At 39.3% G+C, this 24,622-nt stretch overlaps 1 protein-coding gene across 2 annotated transcripts in view; it reads left to right on the top strand.

Moving 5' to 3' along the window:
* Nucleotides 1-24,622, top strand: part of LOC133616842 (uncharacterized) — a 271,957-nt gene that overhangs the window by 144,777 nt on the left and 102,558 nt on the right. For both annotated transcript variants that reach the window (XR_012050812.1, XM_061976458.2), the window contains exons 20-24: nt 7,031-7,084; nt 7,163-7,216; nt 10,461-10,505; nt 10,597-10,650; nt 14,077-14,121. Coding sequence is in view for 1 of the 2 variants with exons in the window: in XM_061976458.2 (XP_061832442.2) it covers nt 7,031-7,084; nt 7,163-7,216; nt 10,461-10,505; nt 10,597-10,650; nt 14,077-14,121 (252 nt within the window). In the remaining variant the exon portion in view is untranslated. The remainder of the gene's footprint in view (nt 1-7,030; nt 7,085-7,162; nt 7,217-10,460; nt 10,506-10,596; nt 10,651-14,076; nt 14,122-24,622) is intronic.

Raw genomic sequence — 24,622 nt, 5'->3', positions numbered from 1 at the left:
TGCGAAAGATAAAAACAAAGAAGAATGCCCTGTCTTCATATTGATATTGTGACGTGGGGTAGTGCGGTACGTTAAAACGATGTATATTTTACTCTGACTGGGGATGCATACAAATACCTGTATTTTTTGGGACCGGTTCCAAATTGGGTCGGTCTAGGATGACGCTTAAGATTCGGGACAAATTATACTGATCTGTATTTTTTTATCCAGCTGATCGTCGTAAATAGGACACACTGTCACATTCAATTCAATTATTTTTATCTGTTTAGTACACACTACACCATTGACCAGTCGATCTTTGGGTCGATTGCGAAAATATTAGAAAAATAAATATGTATTAATATGATATTAGTGACACCCCTACCCGGAGAGTGACTAACAGACTTGCCAACAGGCACGCATTTTGACCCCTGAACACGCCCGCACGCCTCCCCTCTCTCGCTTCACCCTTTCATCCACACTCCCCAAGCACGGTGGCTTATTGAGGCTCGTCTCGCAAACGGCGGGAAGCTCACAAGTCAAATACTAGAGTCCGAGAACTTTGCTCCAAAATATGGATTTTATGTTGATTTATGCATACAAAAGTAAACATTGACATGTGCAAAGGCAGTAATATGTGATAAAACAAGGTATCAGCTAAAGAAGGACTTTCCCGTTTATCCCCACTTTATCACACAGGAAAAACCCGCCAGGTGAACAGTTGATTTTACTACTTCCGGCACTGACGTAAGACAACCATGTGCCTTGCGTCCCATATGTGACAATAGGATGGACAAATGTCGTACACTACTAAGATTATAGTGCCTATAAACAGTTAGCTTCTACAGATGGGGTGCCTAAAGTAGGGTGCAGGGGCCATCTGTGGTCCGTGACTCGTTGGTCATTGGACCTAGGCCAGGGGTCGGCAACCCGCGGCTCTAGAGCCGCATGCGGCTCTTTAGCGCCGCCCCAGTGGCTCTCGGGACCTTTTTCAAAAATGTATGAAAAATGGAAAAAGATGAGGGGAAAAATGTTTTTTGTTTGTTTTAATATGGTTTCCGTAGGAGGACAAACATGACGCAAACCTCCCTAATTGTTATAAAGCACACTGTTTATATTAATCATGCCTCACTGATTCGAGTATTTGGCGAGCGACGTTTTGTCCTACTAATTTTGGCAGTCCTTGAACTCACCGTAGTTTGTTTACATATATAACCTTCTCCGACTTTCTAGGACGTGTTTTATGCCACTTCTTTTTCTGTCTCATTTTGTCCACCAAACTTTTAACGATGTGCATGAATGCACAAAGGTGAGTTTTGTTGATGTTATTGACTTGTGTGGAGGGCTAATCAGACATATTTGGTCACTGCATGACTGCAAGCTAATCGATGCTAACATGCTATTTAGGCTAGCTATATGTACATATTGCATCATTATGCCTCGTTTGTAGGTATATTTGAGGTCATTTAGTTTCCTTTAAGTCATCTTAATTCAATTTGTATTTCATGACACACTATCTGTATGTAATATGGCTTTTAATTTTTTGCGGCTCAAGACAGATTTGTTTTTGTATTTTTGGTCCAATATGGCTCTTTCAACATTTTGGGTTGCCGACCCCTGACCTAGGCACATAACAAAAACAACATGTGCAAAAATTGGGAAAACGGCAAGAAGCACAATGAGGAAAAGACTCAGCCAATGACAACAACACAAAGCTTTGTCTTTTAAAAACGAAAACAAAAAAATAAAAAATAAATATATTTTTTATATATATATATATATATATATATATATATATATATGTATATATATATATATATGTGTGTGTGTGTGTGTGTGTGTGTGTGTGTGTGTGTGTGTGTGTATATATATATATATATATATATATATATATATATATATATATATATATATATATATATATATATATATATATATATATATATATATATATAGTTCCCTCCGGGTTCCTCCCACCTCCAAAGACATGCACCTGGAGTTAGGTTGATTGGCAACACTAAATTGGCCCGAGTGTGTGAATGTTGTCTGTCTATCTGTGTTGGCCCAGCACCCCCCGCGACCCCAAAAGGGAGAAGCGGTAGAAAATGGATGGATGGATATATATATATGCCGTATTTTTCGGACTATAAGTCGCAGTTTTTTTCATAGTTTGGCCGGCGGTGCGGCTTCTACTTAGGAGCGACTTATGTGTGAAATTATTAACACATTACCGTAAAATATCAAATAATATTATTTAGCTCATTCACGTAAGAGACTGGACGTATAAGATTTCATGGGATTTAGCGATTAGGAGTGACAGATTGTTTGGTAAACGTATAGCATGTTCTATATGTTATAGTTATTTGAATGACTCTTACCATAATATGTTATGTTAACATACCAGGCACGTTCTCAGTTGGTTATTTATGCCTCATATAACGTACACTTATTCAGCCTGTTGTTCACTATTCTTTATTTATTTTAAATTGCCTATAAAATGTCTATTCTTGGTGTTGGTTTTTATCAAATACATTTCCCTAAAAAATGCGACTTATACTCCAGTGTGACTTATATGTTTTTTCCTTCTTTATTATGTATTTTCGGCCGGTGCGACTTATACTCCGAAAAATACGGTATATATATATATATATATATATATATATATATATATGTATATATATAAAAATATTTATATATATACAGTATATACAGTACAGGCCAAAAGTTTGAACACACCTTGTCATTTCAATGTGTTTTCTTTATTTTCATGACTATTTACTTTGTAGACTGAAGGCATCAAAAGTATGACACCTGTGAAGTGAAAACCATTTCAGGTGACTACCTCTTGAAGCTCATCAAGAGAACGCCCAAGAGTGTGCAAAACAGTAATCAGAGCAAAGGGTGTCTTTTTTGAAGAAACTAGAATAAAAAACATGGTTTCAGTTATTTCACCTTTTTTTGTTAAATACATAAATCCAAATGTGTTTATTCATAGTTTTGATGCCTTCAGTGACAATCTACAATGTAAATAGTCATGAAAATAAAGAAAACCCATTGAATGAGAAGGTGTGTCCAAACTTTTGGCATATCCTGTCTCTTAAGTCACTGCAGAAGCTGCTGCTTTGCGGTCACGTTTTATGTCACTTGAAAGGCTGTCAATAATACACAATGAAAGCTAAACTAACAAAATCTTAACACAAATTGGACTTGTTGGATCTATGGATTACAAAACCAGACCAAACAGTAATCTGCAAAACATGCCACCAACGACTCGTTAGTAGTCGTTGAACACGCTAATCTTTTTTATCACACTGCATGAAGAACAGTAAAGTTAAACTGCAACAAAGTACTAACGTTGCCTCAAAACCACGAAGTGATGAAAAGAAACACACATCAAACGAGTCATTGTCCTATGGCACTGTTTTTGTTAAGCAGTCCCACAGACATCGAGAAATTACAGATTCCATCTCTAAATTCATGTGGTGACATGACCCGAGTATACACTGTCGAAAAGCAGGGTTGGCACTAAAATAATTTGGATTGTCTTGATAGGGCTGCACGGTGCTGCAGGGGTTAGTGCATGTGCCTCACAATACGAAAGTCCTGGGTTCGATTCCCGGGCTCGGGGTCTTTTTGTGTGGAGTTTGCATGTGACTGGGTGGGTTCCCTCCGGGTACTCCGGCTTCCTCCCACCTCCAAAGACATGCACCTGGGGATAGGTTGATTGGCAACACTAAATTGGCCCTAGTGTGTGAATGTGAGTGTGAATGTTGTCTGTCTATCTGTGTTGGCCCTGTGATGAGGTGGCGACTTGTCCAGGGTGTACCCCGCCTACCGCCCGAATGCAGCTGAGATAGACTCCAGCACCCCCCGCAACCCCAAAAAGGGAAAAGCGGTAGAAAATGGATGGATGGATGGATAGTTGTCTTGTCATTTTATGATTGTTTTTGTTTAGTACAATATGTGTATAATGAGTATAAATTGAAGGATAAAAAGATGAGTGAAACCTAAATTAATTTCATGTATACCTGTATAGGTATAAGAAAAAAATACTATTTTGATATGTATACCGTTTTCAGGATATTAAATGACCTATATTGGGATATACATTTTTGTCCCTATCGCACCGCACTAACTTAGACCGATCCTTTGTGTACAAATTTAATGTAAATACTGTACTTACAACATGTATAATGTATCCATCCATCCATTTTCTACCGCTTGTCCCTTTCGGGGTCGCGGGGGGGTGCTGGAGCTTATCTCAGCTGCATTCGGGCGGAAGGCGGGGTACACCCTGGACAAGTCACCACCTCACCGCAGGGCCATATATAATGTATCACTGCTTATCTGAAGCAAATACATTCAAAGAAACACTATGTCAAATTATACCAATGGTGCATTCTTTTAAGAACTTAAGATTGTTGTATTTTTTCAATTCTCAAGATGTGTAACTATGAGTAGAATGATAATGGTTTCCCAAAATGTCCCAATCTTCCATGCCAACAAAACATGTGTGCCTGATTGCTTGATGATGCTTGAAAGTCAGGCTTCTATTTTCAATCTCTCTCACACTGATTTACATTGTATATGCCAAATGCGGGCAGCACAGTGGTTAGTGCCCGGGTTGATCCACGGGCTTAGGGTCTTTCTGGGTGGATTTGTCTGTTTTTCCCGTGACTGCATGGGGGTACACCTGGTACTTCGTCTTCCTCCCACCTTCAAAGACATGCACCTGGGGATAGGTTGATTGGCAACACTAAATTGGCCCTAGTGTGTGAATGTGAGTGTGAATGTTGTCTGTCTACCTGTGTTGGCCCTGCGATGAGGTGGCGACTTGTCCAGGGTGTACTCCGCCTTCCGCCTGCATGCAGTGGCTCCAGCCACCCTCGCAACCCCAGGATGGACAAGCGGTATAAAATGGAGGGATGTATGGATATGCCATATGCATGGTCCTGATTAGCAATGGCAATTTTACAGTTAGAGGCAACACTGTGTGGCCTGATGGTGCACCTTTTGTGCTCCAGGACTGCTTTTAGTGCACAGACTGGAAGATAGATATTCAGAGAAGCAGCCACAAAGGAAGGAGAAGTAGACCTGGAGAAATATACCTAATCTGTTCTGAGATCAGTGTTGACGACTTTCCAACTCCAACTTTTTTCTCAAAAGTGACCAGCGTCAAATCTAGTAACTTTTTCAAATGTTTTGGAGACATTAAAGCAGTTATTGTCCTCAACGAGTAATGGGTGCTGCCTTGGGCCCCCAACGCCAAAGCGAAGCACTCGCAGGCGCTTAGATTCACAGTAGCCATGCGCAGCAGTCCCAGCTGCGGTCAGAGAGGAGACCCAGACCCCTTTGCGTCTACTGCAAATAAAATGTGTATGTACCTCGGTTACAGCGCAAGATATAAACATACATTTTTCTTTACTGTCACTCTAAAAAAAAAATCACTGCAATGCTAAAATAAAACACTGCGATGTCCCCAATGGCAACGTTCATGTTAATGAGCCAGTCATTAGATTCGGTTCGTTCGTGAATGTCACAACCAGAGTTTTTTTTTTGTTTTTTGGGGGGTTTTTTTGTGTCCGTCTAGCTTCTCAGGCAAATCATATAGAATATCATGTAGATGCCCATATCGGCTGTTCAGACTTACTTTACAAAAGAGAAGTGTAGGATACTTCTCTTGTTGCCTTATTTGTATTTGACTTTATTAAATGTATTTATATTATCATTTGGTGCAGCCGGGCTGGAGCAGGAGGGGATAGAAATAGAAAAAAAGGAAGACAGAGGGGGAAATTGTGGGGACAATAGGGGGATTAGACAGAGAAACAAAAACAACAACAGCAAACACAACAACAACAACAATAGAGCAACATCAGCAAATATGACATGTACAAATATGATGGTAAAAGTGATAGCAAATAAGCAGTTAGCGAAATAAAAAAATAATACAGAAATGACAATGAGCATTATTACACTACAAATGGTGCAATACAAATACCAATAGAAATAGCACTATTGATAATGAACAATACCAATAATTTACCTCTATTATCAACAATACAGTTGTTCAAATGCAACAATACATATACGTAATGATAACTAAAGATACGAACGAATGCAGAAAAATGGAGGGGAAGAAAGAGAAGCAACCTATATTAACCTTGTAGATTGTTATAGTAACAATAGGTTAAGCTTTTGTCCAGTCTTTTGATCAAACTTCATACTTAAAAATGCCGAACAAAATGTATTTTAATGTAAAGAAAGCAAACCAAAACTCAACAGAAGAAAGTACAATTGCAGTTCTAATCATAGGACATTTTTTCAACTCACTTTTTATCTCTCCCAGGACATTATTCCTCTCTTCCTACAGAGTCCATTGCAATACTTATGCAAATGAGGCGATGATGTCATCTAGCGACTTTTAGAACAGCCAATAGCTAATTTCATTACTGAGAAGTTGGCAACACTAGTGTCTGGGATACATCTCAAAGTGCACTGATGATATCTCCACCACCAAGACAATTACTGTCTACCCGAACCCAAAGTTTTGGCTGAATGTAAAAACTATTTTAGAAGCAATGATAAAAAATTAAAAAAACATTTATTTTCTTTGTTCTATTATTGCTGTGCCCCTGTCCATAGACCAATGGAGGGGGACCCTGCTCTAAATCACATTTAAGCATGGAAAATGTCAACAGTTCAAGGCGGCCACAGGTCACAAGGGCCACAGCTATGAGGCGTATTTTCAGTGATGAGTGATTGTGTGATGGCAGGTGTGCCTGAAGGTATTCTATCAGCCGTGCAGCTATCTCTCACTGTGTCTACATGACTATAAGCCTTTTGATACACTCCAAAATACCTAACCCTTCTCTATATGATACAGACAGAGGACTTGTTGGAGCATATTAATAGTACTCAATAAACCCTTTGTGTCTTTTTAAATGTATTATCCTCCATGTTGTGTGCATGTTTATTTATCCGCTTGATTCATACTTGAGTTATGTGTCATGTCCTGAGTCAAGTTACTTATGTGAATGTATGTGTCATTTAGGGTTTTCCTGGAGACATAGGAGTGCCTGGGCCCAACGGACTTCCTGGACCAAAGGTATGACAATGTGGTATCCGTGCTTCTGTTTTAAACCATAACACAATCTGTATAATTTATGAGAGTGTTGCATTTTAGGGTTTGTTAGGTGCCAGAGGGATCCAAGGTCCATCTGGGCCAAAAGGAACCCAGGTAAGATGATTCAGTTTTCTACACGTCTTCAGGGTAATTGACCTGGATCTAGATAAGTGGAAAAATGATTTCCATTCTTGCAAACAATTTAGATAACACAAACTGTCTCATGTAGCAGCTCTTATGTCTTAAAAGTCTCTTAGGGCATATTCCATAAGGTGAAGTCATGATTCTCATTGGGTGCTTATCAAAACAAGCCACAAAGTTTTCCAGCCTGGGGATAAAAGAGATTTTGGCAGCTGTAAGTGCTAAATGTTGCAGCACGAAAATGCATTGGTGGAACAAAAACGAACACATATTCTCTTGTTTAAGAAAGTCTATGTTGTTATTTTAGTCAATACAACTATATGCCGACGTGGTTCCATTTTAGCTACCCCTGTCTAGCACTGTTAGTATAGTTACTAGCATCACATCTATGTGTTGTTTGCTCCAATCCGAATTTAATAACACAGATTCAGCTAATGCTTTCTTGCAGGCCAATAATACATCCATAGCTTTGTGGTGGGCAAACAAAATACAAAACAAGTGTTAGTTTTGAAGCATGCCCACTTATGCAACAAATATATTTCTCAGGTGGGCTCTTTCTTAGTTGAATTGTACACCTTATATATTATGTTTTGATTAATTAATTTTGGGGTTTTATTTCATTTTTGTTATATCATAATTAGGGCTGTCAAATAATTGAAATATGTAATCGCAATTCATCGCATAGTTCATAGTTCACTCAAAATTAATTGCGATGATCGCAGATGGATAAAATGTTTAATCATAAGACAGATCATTTTCAATTTTGTTCAAATTACTTTGCTTTAAATAAATGCTTATTAAACATTATGCTTTTTAAAACAGCTCAACCCAAAATGGACAGGAACACGCTTTTAATTACAGTAAAAAAATATCTGCATCGCATTACTGTATCCCCATCAGAATTCAGGAACACTTCCATGTTTAAATTGCAGTTTTACGCATCAATAACGCAAAATGTGGATTGTTACGTTCATATTTTGATTGTCAAAAATGTTTGGTAATGTAATTTTTCATATTTTACCTTAATACTTGCTTCTGATATTCTGTACATTGCATGATGTACAAGTTAATGGTTTTCATATCTCTGCATGGCAATGTTTTAACATTCTCTGTTAATAAAATGTAACATTCAGCCTGTTAAACATTCTGTAAGTGTGGACTATCAAACACAACATTTTATAAAATAATATACACAACATTTTAGCCAGCCAGAACCTCAACCCCCATATTCCTCAACTGGTGTATTAGCATTTATTTAGGTAAAAATATCACATATCATAAAAACATCTTTGACAATTAAAGCATGGTTGTAATGTAAGCCTTTTGTAATTTTGGTCCGTGTAGTTGGACCGGATGTGACGCGTAGCGCTTTGATTTTGAAGGCTGAAGTGTGTTGGAGAAGCGGTGTTTTGACAACGTAACTATAAAAATGTGCCTCTCTACTTCTTGCCTACTGTCTTTGATATCTGTTGAGTTTGTATCTCATCTTACTAAACCAGTTACAGTAACAATCTACAATGTATGTTACCAAACTACTAAACGATAACCTAAACATGGAAGTGAAGCGCCATCTCTTTAAATGAAAGCGCTGCAGCAGGCATTTGCTGCTGTGATGATGGCTCATGCAGATCCTAGATGAAAATACACTGGAAGAAATGCCTCTCTTAAAAAGGGGGAAAAAATGTAAAAAGTAACATTTGCTTGTTATGAGCAAAAAAAAAAATCTGCCAATGGAACAAGTTGAAATTGTCTTAACATTTTCTTTTAAAAAAATACATTATATTTAAGCTTTAAAAACTTGAAATTGATCTTGAAATTAGCAATTAACCTTATTATTAACTGTTTTGTGTCTTATAACAAACTGGTGATGCTCACTATTTTTTCCTCAGAAGATACATTGCCTAAAAACAAGTTCTTATGTCTCACAAAAAAAAAAAAAATACTATTCAGGGGATTGTAGATAGATAGATAGATAGATAGATAGATAGAGTTTTATTTGTCATTATTACAGTGAACAGGTTCAAAGAACAACGAAATTGGAGCAGATCCCCTAAGGCAGTGGTACCGGTCCGTGGATCGATTGGTCCCGGGCCGCACAAGAAATTAAAAAAATAAATAAATAAATTAAAAAATAAATGTTTATTTATTTTTTTTTTTTTATTAAATCAACATTAAAAACATAAGATACACTTACAATTAGTGCACCAACCCAAAAAAACTCTCTCCCCCATTCACACTCATTCGCACAAAAGGGTTGTTTCTTTCTGTTATTAATATTTCTGGTTCCGACATAATATATCAATATAAATCAACACAGTCTGCAAGGATACAGTCCGTAAGCACACATGATTGTATTTTTTTATGACAAAAAAAAAAATACCATACCACCCCTCCACCCCCCCCCCCCCCGGTCCGTGGGACACATTTTCAAGCGTTGACCGGTCCGCAGTTACAAAAAGGTTGGGGACCACTGCCCTAAGGTGCATACACAATAATTTAGTAATATAAATAGTAAAAAAAAAAGAAGATATGTATCTATATATATGTATATATCCACACACATGCATATATCCATACATATGCCTATATATACATATACACATATAACATTATTGCACATTATAGTCCGAAAAAATAAAAAGACATGATACATGAGGACATGACGGACACATTGTGCTCACTCAGGCCTGTTTAATGCTACTATGGCTCTTGGGTAAAAACTGTTTTTTAGTCTATTTGTGCCCATTTTTAGCACCCTATAGTGTCTGCCCAAGGGTAGCAGTGAGTTGTGGGTTGTATTAAGTTTGTTTAGATATTTTGACTAGAAATTCGAAATATATACTTGGTGAGATTGTGAGTTTTTCCTGTGTAGTGATGTCGGGAGAATGACTTGGCAAGGCTTTGGACCTAGGCTTTCTATAATGTAGCCTTTTCTTTGTCTGTTTCTGCTCGCTATTTTTTTCTGCTTGTGGCTCAACAATAACTCCACGCAGATACATTTCCCCATGCTACAAAATGGGCCGAGGGTCAGATAGTACACGTGCACGTTAATCGTGCCTCCAAAATAATTTGCGCCGTGAAAGGAAATTATAGTTATTATTGCGATAACTTTGACAGCCCTAATCAGAATACATAGCTGGTATTTCAACTGTGGTGATTTCACATTTAGCGATACCATACTGTACATATAACCTGATGTACTCTACTTTATATGCAGGGCGATGAAGGACCACTTGGCCCACCTGGCAATGCAGGCCCAACTGTAAGAAATATACTATGTATATAAATTATACACACACTAGGGGCTCAATGTGGTATATACTGAATGGATGTTGCTCTCTGTGTCATTTTAGGGAAGGCCAGGAAGGAAAGGCCACACAGGTGAACCAGGTCCAGATGGTTTGCTGGTAAGTAAACCTTCTTAATCTAGCTGTTCTTTACTATTACGCTAAATAATATGTTGTATTTTTTGGCAAGACTAAAGCTGACAGTTTTACATTTGTCAGTGAGATAGAAGAACATACCGCTTACATAAATCAACATGGACCACCATACAATAGAAAATAAAATAGATATGAAAAAGAGAGATGATTCCTGGGATTTATTTGAATTTAAAGGCCTACTGAAATGCGATTGTTTTATTTAAACGGGGATAGCAGGTCCATTCTATGTGTCATACTTGATCATTTCGTGATATTGCCATATTTTTGCTGAAAGGATTTAGTAGAGAACATCGACGATAAAGTTCGCAACTTTTGATCGCTGATAAAAAAGCCTTGCCTGTACCGGAAGTAGCAGACGAGTAGCGTGACGTCACAGGTTGTGGAGCTCCTCACATCTGCACATTGTTTACAATCATGGCCACCAGCAGCGAGAGCGATTCGGACCGAGAAAACGACGATTTCCCCGTTAATTTGAGCGAGGATGAAAGATTCGTGGATGAGGAAAGTGAGAGTGAAGGACTCGAGGGCAGTGGGAGCGATTCAGATAGGGAAGATGCTGTGAGAGGCGGGTGGGACCTGATATTCAGCTGGGAATGACTAAAACAGTAAATAAACACAAGACATATACAGGTAAAAGCCAGTAAATTAGAATATTTTGAAAAACTTGATTTATTTCAGTAATTGCATTCAAAAGGTGTAACTTGTACATTATATTTATTCATTGCACACAGACTGATGCATTCAAATGTTTATTTCATTTAATTTTGATGATTTGAAGTGGCAACAAATGAAAATCCAAAATTCCGTGTGTCACAAAATTAGAATATTACTTAAGGCTAATACAAAAAAGGGATTTTTAGAAATGTTGGCCAACTGAAAAGTATGAAAATGAAAAATATGAGCATGTACAATACTCAATACTTGGTTGGAGCTCCTTTTGCCTCAATTACTGCGTTAATGCGGCGTGGCATGGAGTCGATGAGTTTCTGGCACTGCTCAGGTGTTATGAGAGCCCAGGTTGCTCTGATAGTGGCCTTCAACTCTTCTGCGTTTTTGGGTCTGGCATTCTGCATCTTCCTTTTCACAATACCCCACAGATTGTCTATGGGGCTAAGGTCAGGGGAGTTGGCGGGCCAATTTAGAACAGAAATACCATGGTCCGTAAACCAGGCACGGGTAGATTTTGCGCTGTGTGCAGGCGCCAAGTCCTGTTGGAACTTGAAATCTCCATCTCCATAGAGCAGGTCAGCAGCAGGAAGCATGAAGTGCTCTAAAACTTGCAGGTAGACGGCTGCGTTGACCCTGGATCTCAGGAAACAGAGTGGACCGACACCAGCAGATGACATGGCACCCCAAACCATCACCCAACCATGCAAATTTTGCATTTCCTTTGGAAATCGAGGTCCCAGAGTCTGGAGGAAGACAGGAGAGGCACAGGATCCACGTTGCCTGAAGTCTAGTGTAAAGTTTCCACCATCAGTGATGGTTTGGGGTGCCATGTCATCTGCTGGTGTTGGTCCACTCTGTTTCCTGAGATCCAGGGTCAACGCAGCAGTCTACCAGCAAGTTTTAGAGCACTTCATGCTTCCTGCTGCTGACCTGCTCTATGGAGATGGAGATTTCAAGTTCCAACAGGACTTGGCGCCTGCACACAGCGCAAAATCTACCCGTGCCTGGTTTACGGACCAAGGTATTTCTGTTCTAAATTGGCCCGCCAACTCCCCTGACCTTAGCCCCATAGAAAATCTGTGGGGTATTGTGAAAAGGAAGATGCAGAATGCCAGACCCAAAAACGCAGAAGAGTTGAAGGCCACTATCAGAGCAACCTGGGCTCTCATAACACCTGAGCAGTGCCAGAAACTCATCGACTCCATGCCACGCCGCATTAACGCAGTAATTGAGGCAAAAGGAGCTCCAACCAAGTATTGAGTATTGTACATGCTCATATTTTTCATTTTCATACTTTTCAGTTGGCCAACATTTCTAAAAATCCCTTTTTTGTATTAGCCTTAAGTAATATTCTAATTTTGTGACACACGGAATTTTGGATTTTCATTTGTTGCCACTTCAAATCATCAAAATTAAATGAAATAAACATTTGAATGCATCAGTCTGTGTGCAATGAATAAATATAATGTACAAGTTACACCTTTTGAATGCAATTACTGAAATAAATCAAGTTTTTCAAAATATTCTAATTTACTGGCTTTTACCTGTATATATACTCTATTAGCCACAACACAACCAGGCTTATATTTAATATGCCACAAATTAATCCCGCATAACAAACACCTCCCCCCTCTCGTCCATATAACCCGCCAATACAACTCAAACACCTGCACAACACACTCAATCCCACAGCCCAAAGTACCGTTCACCTCCCCAAAGTTCATACAGCACATATATTTCCCCAAAGTCCCCAAAGTTACGTACGTGAAATGCACATAGCGGTACGCACGTACGGGCAAGCGATCAAATGTTTGGAAGCCGCAGCTGCATGCGTACTCACGGTACCGCTTCTGCGCATTCAACTCAAAGTCCTCCTGGTAAGAGTCTCTGTTGTCCCAGTTCTCCACAGGCCAATGGTAAAGCTTGACTGTCATCTTCCGGGAATGTAAACAATGAAACACCGGCTGTGTTTGTGTTGCTGCAGTCGCCCCCAATACACCGCTTCCCACCTACAGCTTTCTTCTTTGCTGTCTCCATTGTTCATTGAACAAATTGCAAAAGATTCACCAACACAGATGTCCAGAATACTGTGGAATTTTGCGATGAAAACAGACGACTTAATATCTGGCCACCATGCTGTCCCAAAATGTCCTCTACAATCCGTGACGTCACGCGCTGACATCATCATACCGAGACGTTTTCAGCAGGATATTTCGCGCGAAATTTAAAATTGCACTTTAGTAAGCTAACCCGGCCGTATTGGCATGCGTTGCAATGTTAAGATTTCATTATTGATATATAAACTATCAGACTGCGTGGTCGGTAGTAGTGGGTTTCAGTAGGTCTTTAAGTCCCAAGAAAAAAGAAGTGTAGTGTTTATTCAACAAATGTATTTCTGCAACTGATCATAGCATGTCACCTCTCGCCACAGTTTTTTATAAAATTATTCCTAATTTGGGGTGAAGGTTTTTTAGTTATTTTAAGTTAAAATCCCAAATTTATCAGCTGGAAATGTGAGGGTAGGACTAAATAAGACATTAAGAGAAATCAATGAAAAATGTTTAGGCATTGTGTTTTTTCAACATTTTCAAAATTGTTCATACTCGGACATTTAGGCTTGTGATGTCTGTACTTTGAGCCGGTTGCAGCAAATGATTGTATTGAAACAGATGCAATTAAAGGAAGCTCATCAGCACACTGGTCGTTGTTTTCGTCTTGCAGGGAGAAAAAGGTGACATTGGAAATGTTGGAAAAATCGGACCACAAGTGAGTTGCTTTTACACTTGGAATATACACGACTGATAGTAACTTTTACGCTGTTGTGAAATTGTAGTTTTTTTATTCACTCGGTCATGCAGAGCTCATATGTGGCCTGTGCTTTTTTCAAACGACAAAAAAAGGTGCCCAGCCAATGACACAATCTGCTACTTGAGCATTTGATGATTCCTTAAACTGTCCTACTTTTAATGTTAAATGACATTTTAATCGCCTCCCAATGTTTGCCTCACCAATATGGCAGAAATACCACATCAGTGTGAACAAAGGCTTAAAGATTTTTGACGCAACCTAATTTGGCATGCGTGTGATTTTACTCTGCCAAAATGTGCGTAATGTCTATTGTTGCCCAGAAACATTCATACAGTGTGTGTTGCATGCGCCTATGTCAACTTCAGCACACAAACGTATGCATGTGCCAACCCAATACATTTGTGCGTGTGTTACAAAGCAGATCAGCTGTTTCAAGTTAGCTTTTATAGCTGTCACACATACATCTATGAAATGTTGAGACATGCTCTCTTTAATGTACATGAATCTCTACTGAACATTCAGAGCACATTCTTTCTTCCTGAAGGCCCCTTAATATTTGTTTTTGCTTTCTGTGTCTAGTGGAGGCAACCAAGTTAGTAGGGAATGCACATATGAAAATTATTGAGTGGCAACAGAGGAAACATGTAGCTGCCCAGTTGAATGTTCCTAGATTAGATTAGATTGGAAGCGTTTTTGATCCCTTGGGCCACTATGATATTACATTATATGTGCAAAACCTGAGAAAAAAAAACATTGACTATTGTAGGTTAAACAAAGGCTGATATCATATGCCAAGGTTTACCTTTATCCAATAAAGTATTTCAAGGGAACTTGTATTAGACGTTTTCCCAGGGCAGTGGAATTGAGCCAATTTCAGTTCGCTACCTTGTTCAATTTTAAGTCTGCCCTCCAGTGCACAACACAGTGAACTAAATCTAGTTCACGTTAACCTCTCTGCATCCATTGTACTGTCAGCAACTCATTTTGCACTATATATTGTATGTATACAAGTAGGGATGTTCGATAATATCGGACTCCCGATATTATCGGCCGATAAATGCTTTAAAATGTAATATCGGAAATTATCGGTATCGGTTTCAAAATTATCGGTATCTGTTTCAAAAAGTAACATTTATGAATTTTTAAAATGCAGCTGTATACACGGACGTAGGGAGAAGTACAGAGCGCCAATAAACCTTAAAGGCACTTCCTTTGTGTGCCGGCCCAGTCACATAATATCTACGGCTTTTCACACACACAAGAATGACAAACACATTTCGGGAGAACATCCGCACCGTAACACAACATAAACACAACAGAACAAATACCCAGAACCCCTTGCAGCACTAACTCTTCCGGGACGCTATAATATACACCCCCCGCTATCCCTACACCAAACCCCCCCCCCCCCGCCCACCTCAACCTCCTCATGCTCTCTACCTAGAGCATGTCCCAAATTCCAAGCTGCTGTTTTGAGGCATGTTAAAAAAAAGTATGCACTTTGTGACTTCAATAATAAATATGGCAGTGCCATGTTGGCATTTTTTTCCATAACTTGAGTTGATTTATATTGGAAAACCTTGTTACATTGTTTAATGCATCCAGCGGGGCATCACAACAAAATTAGGCATAATAATGTGTTAATTCCACGACTGTATATATCGGTATCGGTTGATATCGGAATCGGTAATTAAGAGTTGGACAATATCGGAATATCAGATATCGGCAAAAAATCCATTATCGGACATCTCTATATACAAGCATTAGAAAGAGGGTTGTGTCAGGAAAACGCTTTTGAAAGGTTCATGTTTAGAATACTTTGAAAACTTCCACTGCCTGAAACACCAGTTTCCAGTCAAGCTACCATGTAAAAGATGCGGTCATACAAAATCCTCTTTAAAACCATCTCCTACTGGTAAATGATACACGTTACCATAGTTTACCATTTCTTGTCCTAATTATGGGATTTGCGGTCAGTGTTAAGGAAAGCCATTATGCCTGCAGGCTACATCCCCTCTCAGACACTCTTCTTCTAAATCCATTGCTTTTTGCTTGCACCCTACAAGAAAATCCCCTTTAGATGGTGTTCCGTAAGTACATTTGTGGCTGTCAGTTGTTTTAGCTGAGCTCGGGAACGGAAAAAGGATTCAAAATCCCTAGTCTTTGTCCTAGTAGTCTGTTTATTGTTTTAGGCTGCTTCCCAGCTTTTGTTTTTGTAGCACTTTACCTTTTTGTCATTCACTGTCTGGCCCTCACATACAATAGAGACCACTTAAAGAAAAACAAAAGTACCAGACAGAACCGTCTGAAAAATAATTAGTAACACTAATTCAACTTATTATTACCCCACTATTCAATGCATGTGATTATAGTAAATAAAAATAATGAAATATACCGTATGTTCCAGACTATAGAACATACACCCACTAAATTTAAGAAAAATATTTAGTCGCACCGGAATATGAACCGCAGATAAATATGTAGTAAAATAAGTTATTTCCACAGAAAGGATTTTGCAAATGCTTATTTACATACCCTAATTGTTTCCAAAACAACAGGTGTCATTGTCATGGACACAATAGCTGCGGAAGCTAGCTCTGCAATCAGCCAAACAGACTCAAAACCTATACGGTGAATTTACTGAGGAATTTGAAAACCTGGAACAATACAAAACCTGAATGCCGTTGTAAGTTAATAATACTAACACAGATACTTGTAAATGTTCTAGCATATTAGCTAATGCTAACGAAGCTAGCTTCATTATATTTAGTCGCACCGGAATATGAGCCGCAGATAAATATGTAGTAAAACAAGTTATTTCCACAGGAAATATTTGGTAAATGCTAATTTTCATTCCTTAATTGTTTCCAAACGGTGTCTGTTACACAGCAGTAAAACGGTTGACAAAACAAAACTGACGTCGTCGTCATGGACACAATAGCTGCGGAAGCTAGCTCTGCAATCAGCTAAACAGACTCTATAACTCCACGGTAACGTTTTGGTGAATTTACTGAGGAATTTCAAAACCTGGAACAATACAAAAACTGAATGCCTTTGTAAGTTAATAATACTAAAACAGATACTTGTAAATGTTCTAGCATAATAGCTATTGCTAACGAAGCTAGCTTCATTATATTTAGTCGCACCGGACTATGAGCCGCAGATAAATATATAGTAAAATAAGTTATTGCCACAGAAAGATTTTATAAATGCTTATTTACATACCGTAATTGTTTCCAAACTGCGTCTGTTACACAGCAGTAAAACGGTTGATGAAACAAAACCGATGTCATCATCATGGACACAATAGCTGCGGAAGCTAGCTCTGCAATCAGCTAAACAGACTCTATAACTCCACGGTAACGTTTTGGTGAATTTACTGAGGAATTTGAAAACCTGGAACAATACAAAAACTGAATGCCGTTGTAAGTTAATAATACTAAAACAGATACTTGTAAATGTTCTAGCATATTAGCTAATAATAACGACGCCAGCTTCATTACATTACGATAGCAGATACAAATATGCATGAAAACACTCCTATAGACATCACACATTGGACGATTTAGTAAGAAAGAAATGTTTTGGTTATATTGTAAAACTTACAAATGTTGCTAGCCTTGGAGTAATGAATGATGAATCCATAAGAGTAGGAACGCGATGGACAAGGAGAAGACAAAACCTGGAAAATGATTAAGCTTTTTTCCATTAATGGAAAACACATAGAACATTTAAAAAAAAAAGGTCAAATGTACTAGAAACGGTCAAGTTATCCTGTAAAGTGATCTATCCTCCTTTCAAGTGAGCAAATGCAAACCGGTTCGAAATCAAGTGCATGTCTGTTGTTACTTCATCTTCTGGACAACACTAAGGCATGGCACTCTTAAGAGGCGCATAGCCCCATGTGACCCTACCAGCCAATCAAAATAGCATTTCCGCTTAGAGACGCTGCTTTAAATTGACTAGATTGTCTAGATTTAGATTTCTTTACTTTTCAGATTGAGTTAAGGTCTTAGAGACAAGAAACAAAACCAATGACTACAAGTGTTGCTGTATGGATGTGCAAATGTAAGGTTTTCCCTCCAGCAGTTGTGCATAAAGCTGAGATGAAACTAAGGAAATGGCTTATTGAAAATATAAAACTACCATATTTTCTGAGCTATAGAGCGCACCCGTATTCAAACCACACACACCAAATTTTCGAAGAAAAACATATTTTTACATTTTACATTAGCCGCACCGGACTATAAGTGGCAGATATATATCGGTGCGAAAGATTTTGTAAATGTTTATTTACATACCTTAATTGGTAGCGGTGCCTGCTGATCAAACAATACAGAAGTCATTGCCATGGACCCACTAGCTATGGACGCTAGCTCTCCAATCAGCTAAGCAGACTTAATAACTCCTCGGTGACGTTTTTGTGAATTTATGACATTAAAACATACAAAAAAAATGCCATTGTGAGTTAATAGTACTAACACAGACACTTGTAAACGTGTTAGCATATTCACAAATGCTAACGACCCGAGCTCGATTATCTTAAGATAGCATGTACAAATATGCATTATAACACCCCTACAGACATCAAACATGGGATAGTTTATCCATCCATCCATCCATTTTCTACCGCTTATTCCCTTTGGGGTCGCGGGGGGCGCTGGAGCCTATCTCAGCTACAATCGGGCGGTAGGCGGGGTACACCCTGGACAAGTCGCCACCTCATCGCAGGGCCAACACAGATAGACAGACAACATTCACACTCACATCTTTAGTAAGTATAAATTGTTTCAGTTATATTGTAAAACTTACAAAAGTTGTTTGGAGTGATGAATGAAGAATCCTTTCGGGAAGAAACGCTATGGACATATATACTTTCGGCACCGGCAGTGAGCAAACTCATTCAAAAGATGGCGCCATAGCACAAACAATAACACACTGTTTCAGTGTCTCTGTTGGCATAATATGGAAACTATTTGTTGAATATAAAACATTATAACCTAATCCATAAATTAGCCGCACCGGTTCATAAACCGCAGGGCTCAAAGTGTTGGAAAAAAGTAGCGGCTTATAGTCCGGAAAATACGTCATTTTTAGAGGAAGTACAGCTGAGACAGTAAAGGGACATTTACACATTATAGTTTTGGATGGTGGTTCTTGGCGGTTCTTAAACTGCTGTGAACCGTTTTTCAATGATGGCTGAAAGGCTTTCTCAACACATTTTGAAGACGGCGCCAACGCAGACTAATGCGCTAGTAACACGAATCTCCCCGATAGGTGACAGTCTTCAACCCTCTTCTCGCATCGAGCGCAGTGCCCACGTGTATCTCCTTGATGAGCCTATCATGCTTCTGTGCTTAACACCGCCACCTCTGTGTAAATACTGTGTTTACGCCGTGAAGGTCTAGGACAGGGGTCGGCAATCCAAAACGTTGAGTCATATTGGACCAAAAATACAAAAAACTAATCTGTCTGGAGCCACAAAAAATGAAAAGCCGTATATAAGTCTTATAAGGAAGGCAACACATGACGTGTCTATATAAGCTATGACTATGACCTTATGACTATGTGTCGCAGGCATAAGCAAATATTTGTTGACAGAAATGTTGCTAATGGCCTAGTGGTTAGAGTGTCCGCCCTGAGATCAATAGGTTGTGAGTTCAAACCCCGGCCGAGTCATACCAAAGACTATAAAAATAGGACTCATTACCTTCCTGCTTGACACTCGGCATCAAGGGTTGGAATTGGGGGTTAAATCACCAAAAATGATGCCCGGGCGTGGCCACTGCTGCTGCTCACTGCTCCCCTCACCTCCCAGGGGGTGATCAAGGGTGATGGGTCAAAATGCAGAGAATAATTTCGCCACACCTCGTGTGTGTGTGTGACAATCATTGGTACTTTAACTTTAACTTACCGGTAACTTAATGTTTGCTGTGGTCTGGAACAAACAACTATCTGAAATGCAGCCAATGTTACATACAGATAACGTGTCACGAGACATGCAAAAATAAATTATATACAAAGAGGATAAAAGTAAAGGATAATAAATGAGCTCAAATATACCTACAAATGAGGCGTAAAGATGCAATATGTACATACAGTTAGCCTAAATAGCATGTTAGCATTGATTAGCTTGCAGTCATGTACTGACCAAATATGCCTGATTGGTACTCCAACAAGTCAATGACATCAACAAAGATCACCTTTGTGCATTCACGCCTAGCAATAAACTTGTGGTGGACAAAATGACACAAAGGAGTGGAAGATTTTACATGTAAACAAATCGTTGCGTCACAGTCCACACGGTGAGTTCAAGAACGGCCAAAATTAGTAGGACAAAACGATGCTCACCAAATACTCTCATCAGTGAAGCATACACACAAACATATTAAACAGTGGGCTTTCTAACAATTTGGAAGGTTTGTGTCATGTTTGTCCTCAAACAAAAAACATACAACAAAAAAAAATATTTTTCCCCATCTTTTTCCATTTTTAATCCTTTTTTTTTTTTAAATGCTCCAGGGAGCCAATAGGGCGGCACTAAAAAGCTGCACGCGCTTTCCTCCAAGACCGGCGGTCTTAGAGGAAAATGTGACGAGCTCCATTTCAAATCGCCAGAACAGCCAAAAAAATATAACATGTTTAATTTGTGTGTTGGGTCTCCATAGTTCTCCGAGTTCATGGCAGATGAGCAGGTTTTGTGTTTGGTGTTAACACGGTCTTTGACATTATAGCCACAGACTGCAAATCAAACATAGAAACAATTTGGGTAAATGCAATTTACCACAGTAGACAGTAACACTTTCAAGGAATGAAGCGGACAGAGGAATGTTTTGTAATGATGTGTGACGGGATAACTTGTCTCTTTAGCAGGCGAAAATGTTCTGGAAAATAATTTCAGCTGGAATGAATGGAAAAGCTGATTTGCCTAAAAAAAAAAAAGTCATTTAGAGCAGAGTTCTTCACTTGTTGGTTTATTAGACTTTGAAAAATATGTATTTGTATATTCCCAAGCCAACCCATGGAGACAATAAATAGGTTTACTACTAGGTACCCTTGAGACTAGTTGAAACACAATTATATACAAGATACTGTATTGAAGTACAGTAGAGTCTCTATCAGTTTGGAAGTACTTGGCCTGGAAATTGTTGAATACACCTGATTTAGACTCATCCATTATCCATGAATAATTTGATGGAAAGGGCCAGAAAATAATCTGTTTTACAATATACAGTAGATTAAAAATTACCAATTCCATACATTTGCATCTGTATATGCACCAGATGCGCTTTTCCTTGCCCATAAGGTTTTGTCAGAAAAGATTGTTTACAGCAGTGTTTTTCAACCACTGTGCCGTGAGATACAGTCTGGTGTGCCGTGGGAGATTATCTAATTTCACATATTTGGGTTAAAAACATGTTTTGCAAACCAGTAATTATAGTCTGCAAATGATGTGTTGTTGAGTGTCGGTGTTGTCCAGAGCTCGGCAGAGGAACCGTGTAATACTCTTCCATATCAGTAGGTGACAGCCGGTAGCTAATTGCTTTGTAAAGGCAGGTAAAAAGGTGTCTTATGCTTAAACCAAAAAATAAACAAAAGGTGAGTGCCGCTAAGGAAAGGCATTGAAGCTTAGGGAAGGCTATGCAGAACAAAAGTAAAACTGAACTGGCGACAAAGTAAACAAAACCAGAATGCTGGACGACAGCAAAGACTTACTGTGGAGCAAAGACGGCGTCCACAATGTACATCCGAACATGACATGACTATCAACAATGTCCCCACAAAGAAGGATAAAAACAACTGAAATATTCTTGATTGCTAAAACAAAGTCGATGCGGGAAATATAAGACATGAAACTGCTACAGGAAAATACCAAAAAAAGAGAAAAAGCCACCAAAATAGGAGCGCAAGACAAGAACTAAAACACTACACACAGGAAAACAGCAAAAAACTCCAAATAAGTCAGGGGCGGTGTGACAGGTGGTGACAGTACACCTACTTTGAGACAAGAGCTATAGTGATGCATGGTTGGTTATGGTTTAAATTCATATCCAACGATTGCGACAACGACTTTTTACTGTCAACTGGGTTTATGATTTCTGCTGGTGGTGTGCCTCCGGATTTTTTCAACGCAAAAAATGTGCCTTGGCTCAAAAAAGGTTGAAAAACACTGGTTTACAGGTTGTTTGTTACCGATATGATACAGGCCAGCATTTCATTTATGATACCAATACTCAAGGCCGCCATATTGCACGGGCTTACTTGGGTCTGTCAGGGGCCCCCGATTTTGACGATGGAATGCAATCACAAACAGCGTTCAGATTTGTCTAGCGATTATGCACTCTCTCTCGACTACGTTGATTTTTTCTTATCGATCCGATCGGGGCTCGAACCCACGTAGCCCATGTGAAAGGGCATAGTGCTACTACTAAGCTAAAAGCACAGGCAGTCTCCCAGTTCACCAGCACTTTATTTGAAGTTGACTGACACAGACGTGCATGCGCCCGTCGCAAAGGAGACCTATTCATGAATAAATGTATTTTTAAAATGGGTGATATTTTTGCATTGTTGCCGTTTTGTGGAGTAAAATTATAATTTTAATTTTTTTCAAACTGTGTTGAGGTTGGGTGTTGCTAAGGTTTGGGGCAGTCCCTGAAATCCCCTCATCCCCGTATGTATGCAGCAACTCTTCCATAAAACTAAAGTCAGGTCACATGAACAAATGATGCTTTTTATAATATGATGTCACTAAATGTGTAGCGGAGACCAGCAAGTGTGGCTGGGCCATTTGGACACTGGTTCGACAGCTCAAGCTTTTAGCTCAGTGCCTATCACACTTGCACTTTCATTCAGGAAAACTCAGGTTCAAGTCCTGGAGAGAACGGAAGCAGGGGCTGAACCAAGCGGGTTACTGATGCATAGGGATGATACTCGAAACCGATTTTCCCGGTTGTTCGATAAGAAAAGAACCGAGTCCTGGGACTCGAATCCCTTTTTGAGAACCGGTACCCGTTATCGAGACCACTATAGTAAAGAAAAAGAGTTGGTTCTTTAGTCGAATCCCTGGGAACGAATCCCGTCCTGACCAGAAATGCCGCGTGTGACATCACAAGAAATGACGTCACGTAACTCAGTCATTAGGCGCAGATAGGGAAAGCAGGAAAAAAATGGACCGGAAAAAGCGCTCCAAGGTGTAATAAAGTTCAAAACAAAAAGGTATAATCCAATGAATAACTTTACTGAGAGATTTGAGCAGGGTACAAACACATGACGAACACTTTTACGACCAACCGGAAACATAGCAACCAGGCTAGCAACGCACCTCCTTTACGGCAGCTGTAGCAACGTTCTTAAAGCAACCGCAGCACATACATATATATATACACAACATATATCTCCCTTTTTTAACTTTTGTTTTTCTTTCCTTGTAAACAAAACAAAATCACACTGTATATGTGTTGTCTGTCTAATTATAAATAATGCAGACGAGGCGTGTTGGCTGAGTTCTTGACGTTTACTTTCACAGCGTGCTCATAACCTCATTCTTAGCTGCCGGGTGGCGACATGCAACAACACTTTCCGGGGCTACCGTGCATACTCGTCACTCCCGCTGCATGCTGGGTAGTGTAGTTGTTATATTCCCTAGCTCATAACATCACATCTTTCCCCCAATAAAGAAATGTTGTTAACTCAATAAAGTGCATTTCTTTTTTTAGCTTTAACTTTCAATTTTTTAGCATTGTAACCACATTTGCAAACAACTTCTCTTCAAAGAATTGTCTTTCAATAAAGAAATAAAGTGCAAAAATGTCAAAGCATCATAACAAACAGTTATTGTCAGAGTTTGTAGGACGCAAACCCCAAGATGCAGAGAAGGCGGAAGGCGTTATACGGGAAAACATGATTTAATGTTCGAAATAAAGTAAAAACACAAACTAGGAACAGGCAAAATGGAAACAGGAACCAGAAAACAGAAAAACTGGAAATAGCAAACGGCTAACAGGATCTGGCTAACAGGAAAACAAGAAGCTAGGAGAAACCAACCGTAAATAGCTATAAGGAACAGCTTACCGCTATGACGACAGCGACAAGGACAGGTAGACACTACAATGACAATCAGGTAGTGATGACAATGATCCAGCAGTGACTGGAGGGTAGGGCAGGTATAAATAGCAGCTGGCTGATTGACACCAGGTGTGGCCAGGTGCCAATCAGCCACAGGTGAGGGGACACAGCACTCAGGGAGACAAGTAGGAAATAAAGACAATAAAAGTGCTGGACAGAAAACTAAGACAAACTCAGAGAAAAAACTAAAACACAGTCAAACTGTCAGGGACAAGCCTGACAGTAGCCCCCCTTCCTATAACGGATACCAGACGTTCTAGAACCCCCCCGCCCCAAAAAAGTCCAAAGTCACGGGAGGGTGGAGGGAGGACAAGGAGGTGGGCCACCAGGCTAA

This window comes from Nerophis lumbriciformis, linkage group LG14 (assembly GCF_033978685.3).
Source record: "Nerophis lumbriciformis linkage group LG14, RoL_Nlum_v2.1, whole genome shotgun sequence".
Classification (NCBI taxonomy): Eukaryota; Metazoa; Chordata; class Actinopteri; order Syngnathiformes; family Syngnathidae; genus Nerophis; species Nerophis lumbriciformis.
This window is presented reverse-complemented; position numbering and strand designations above follow the sequence as displayed.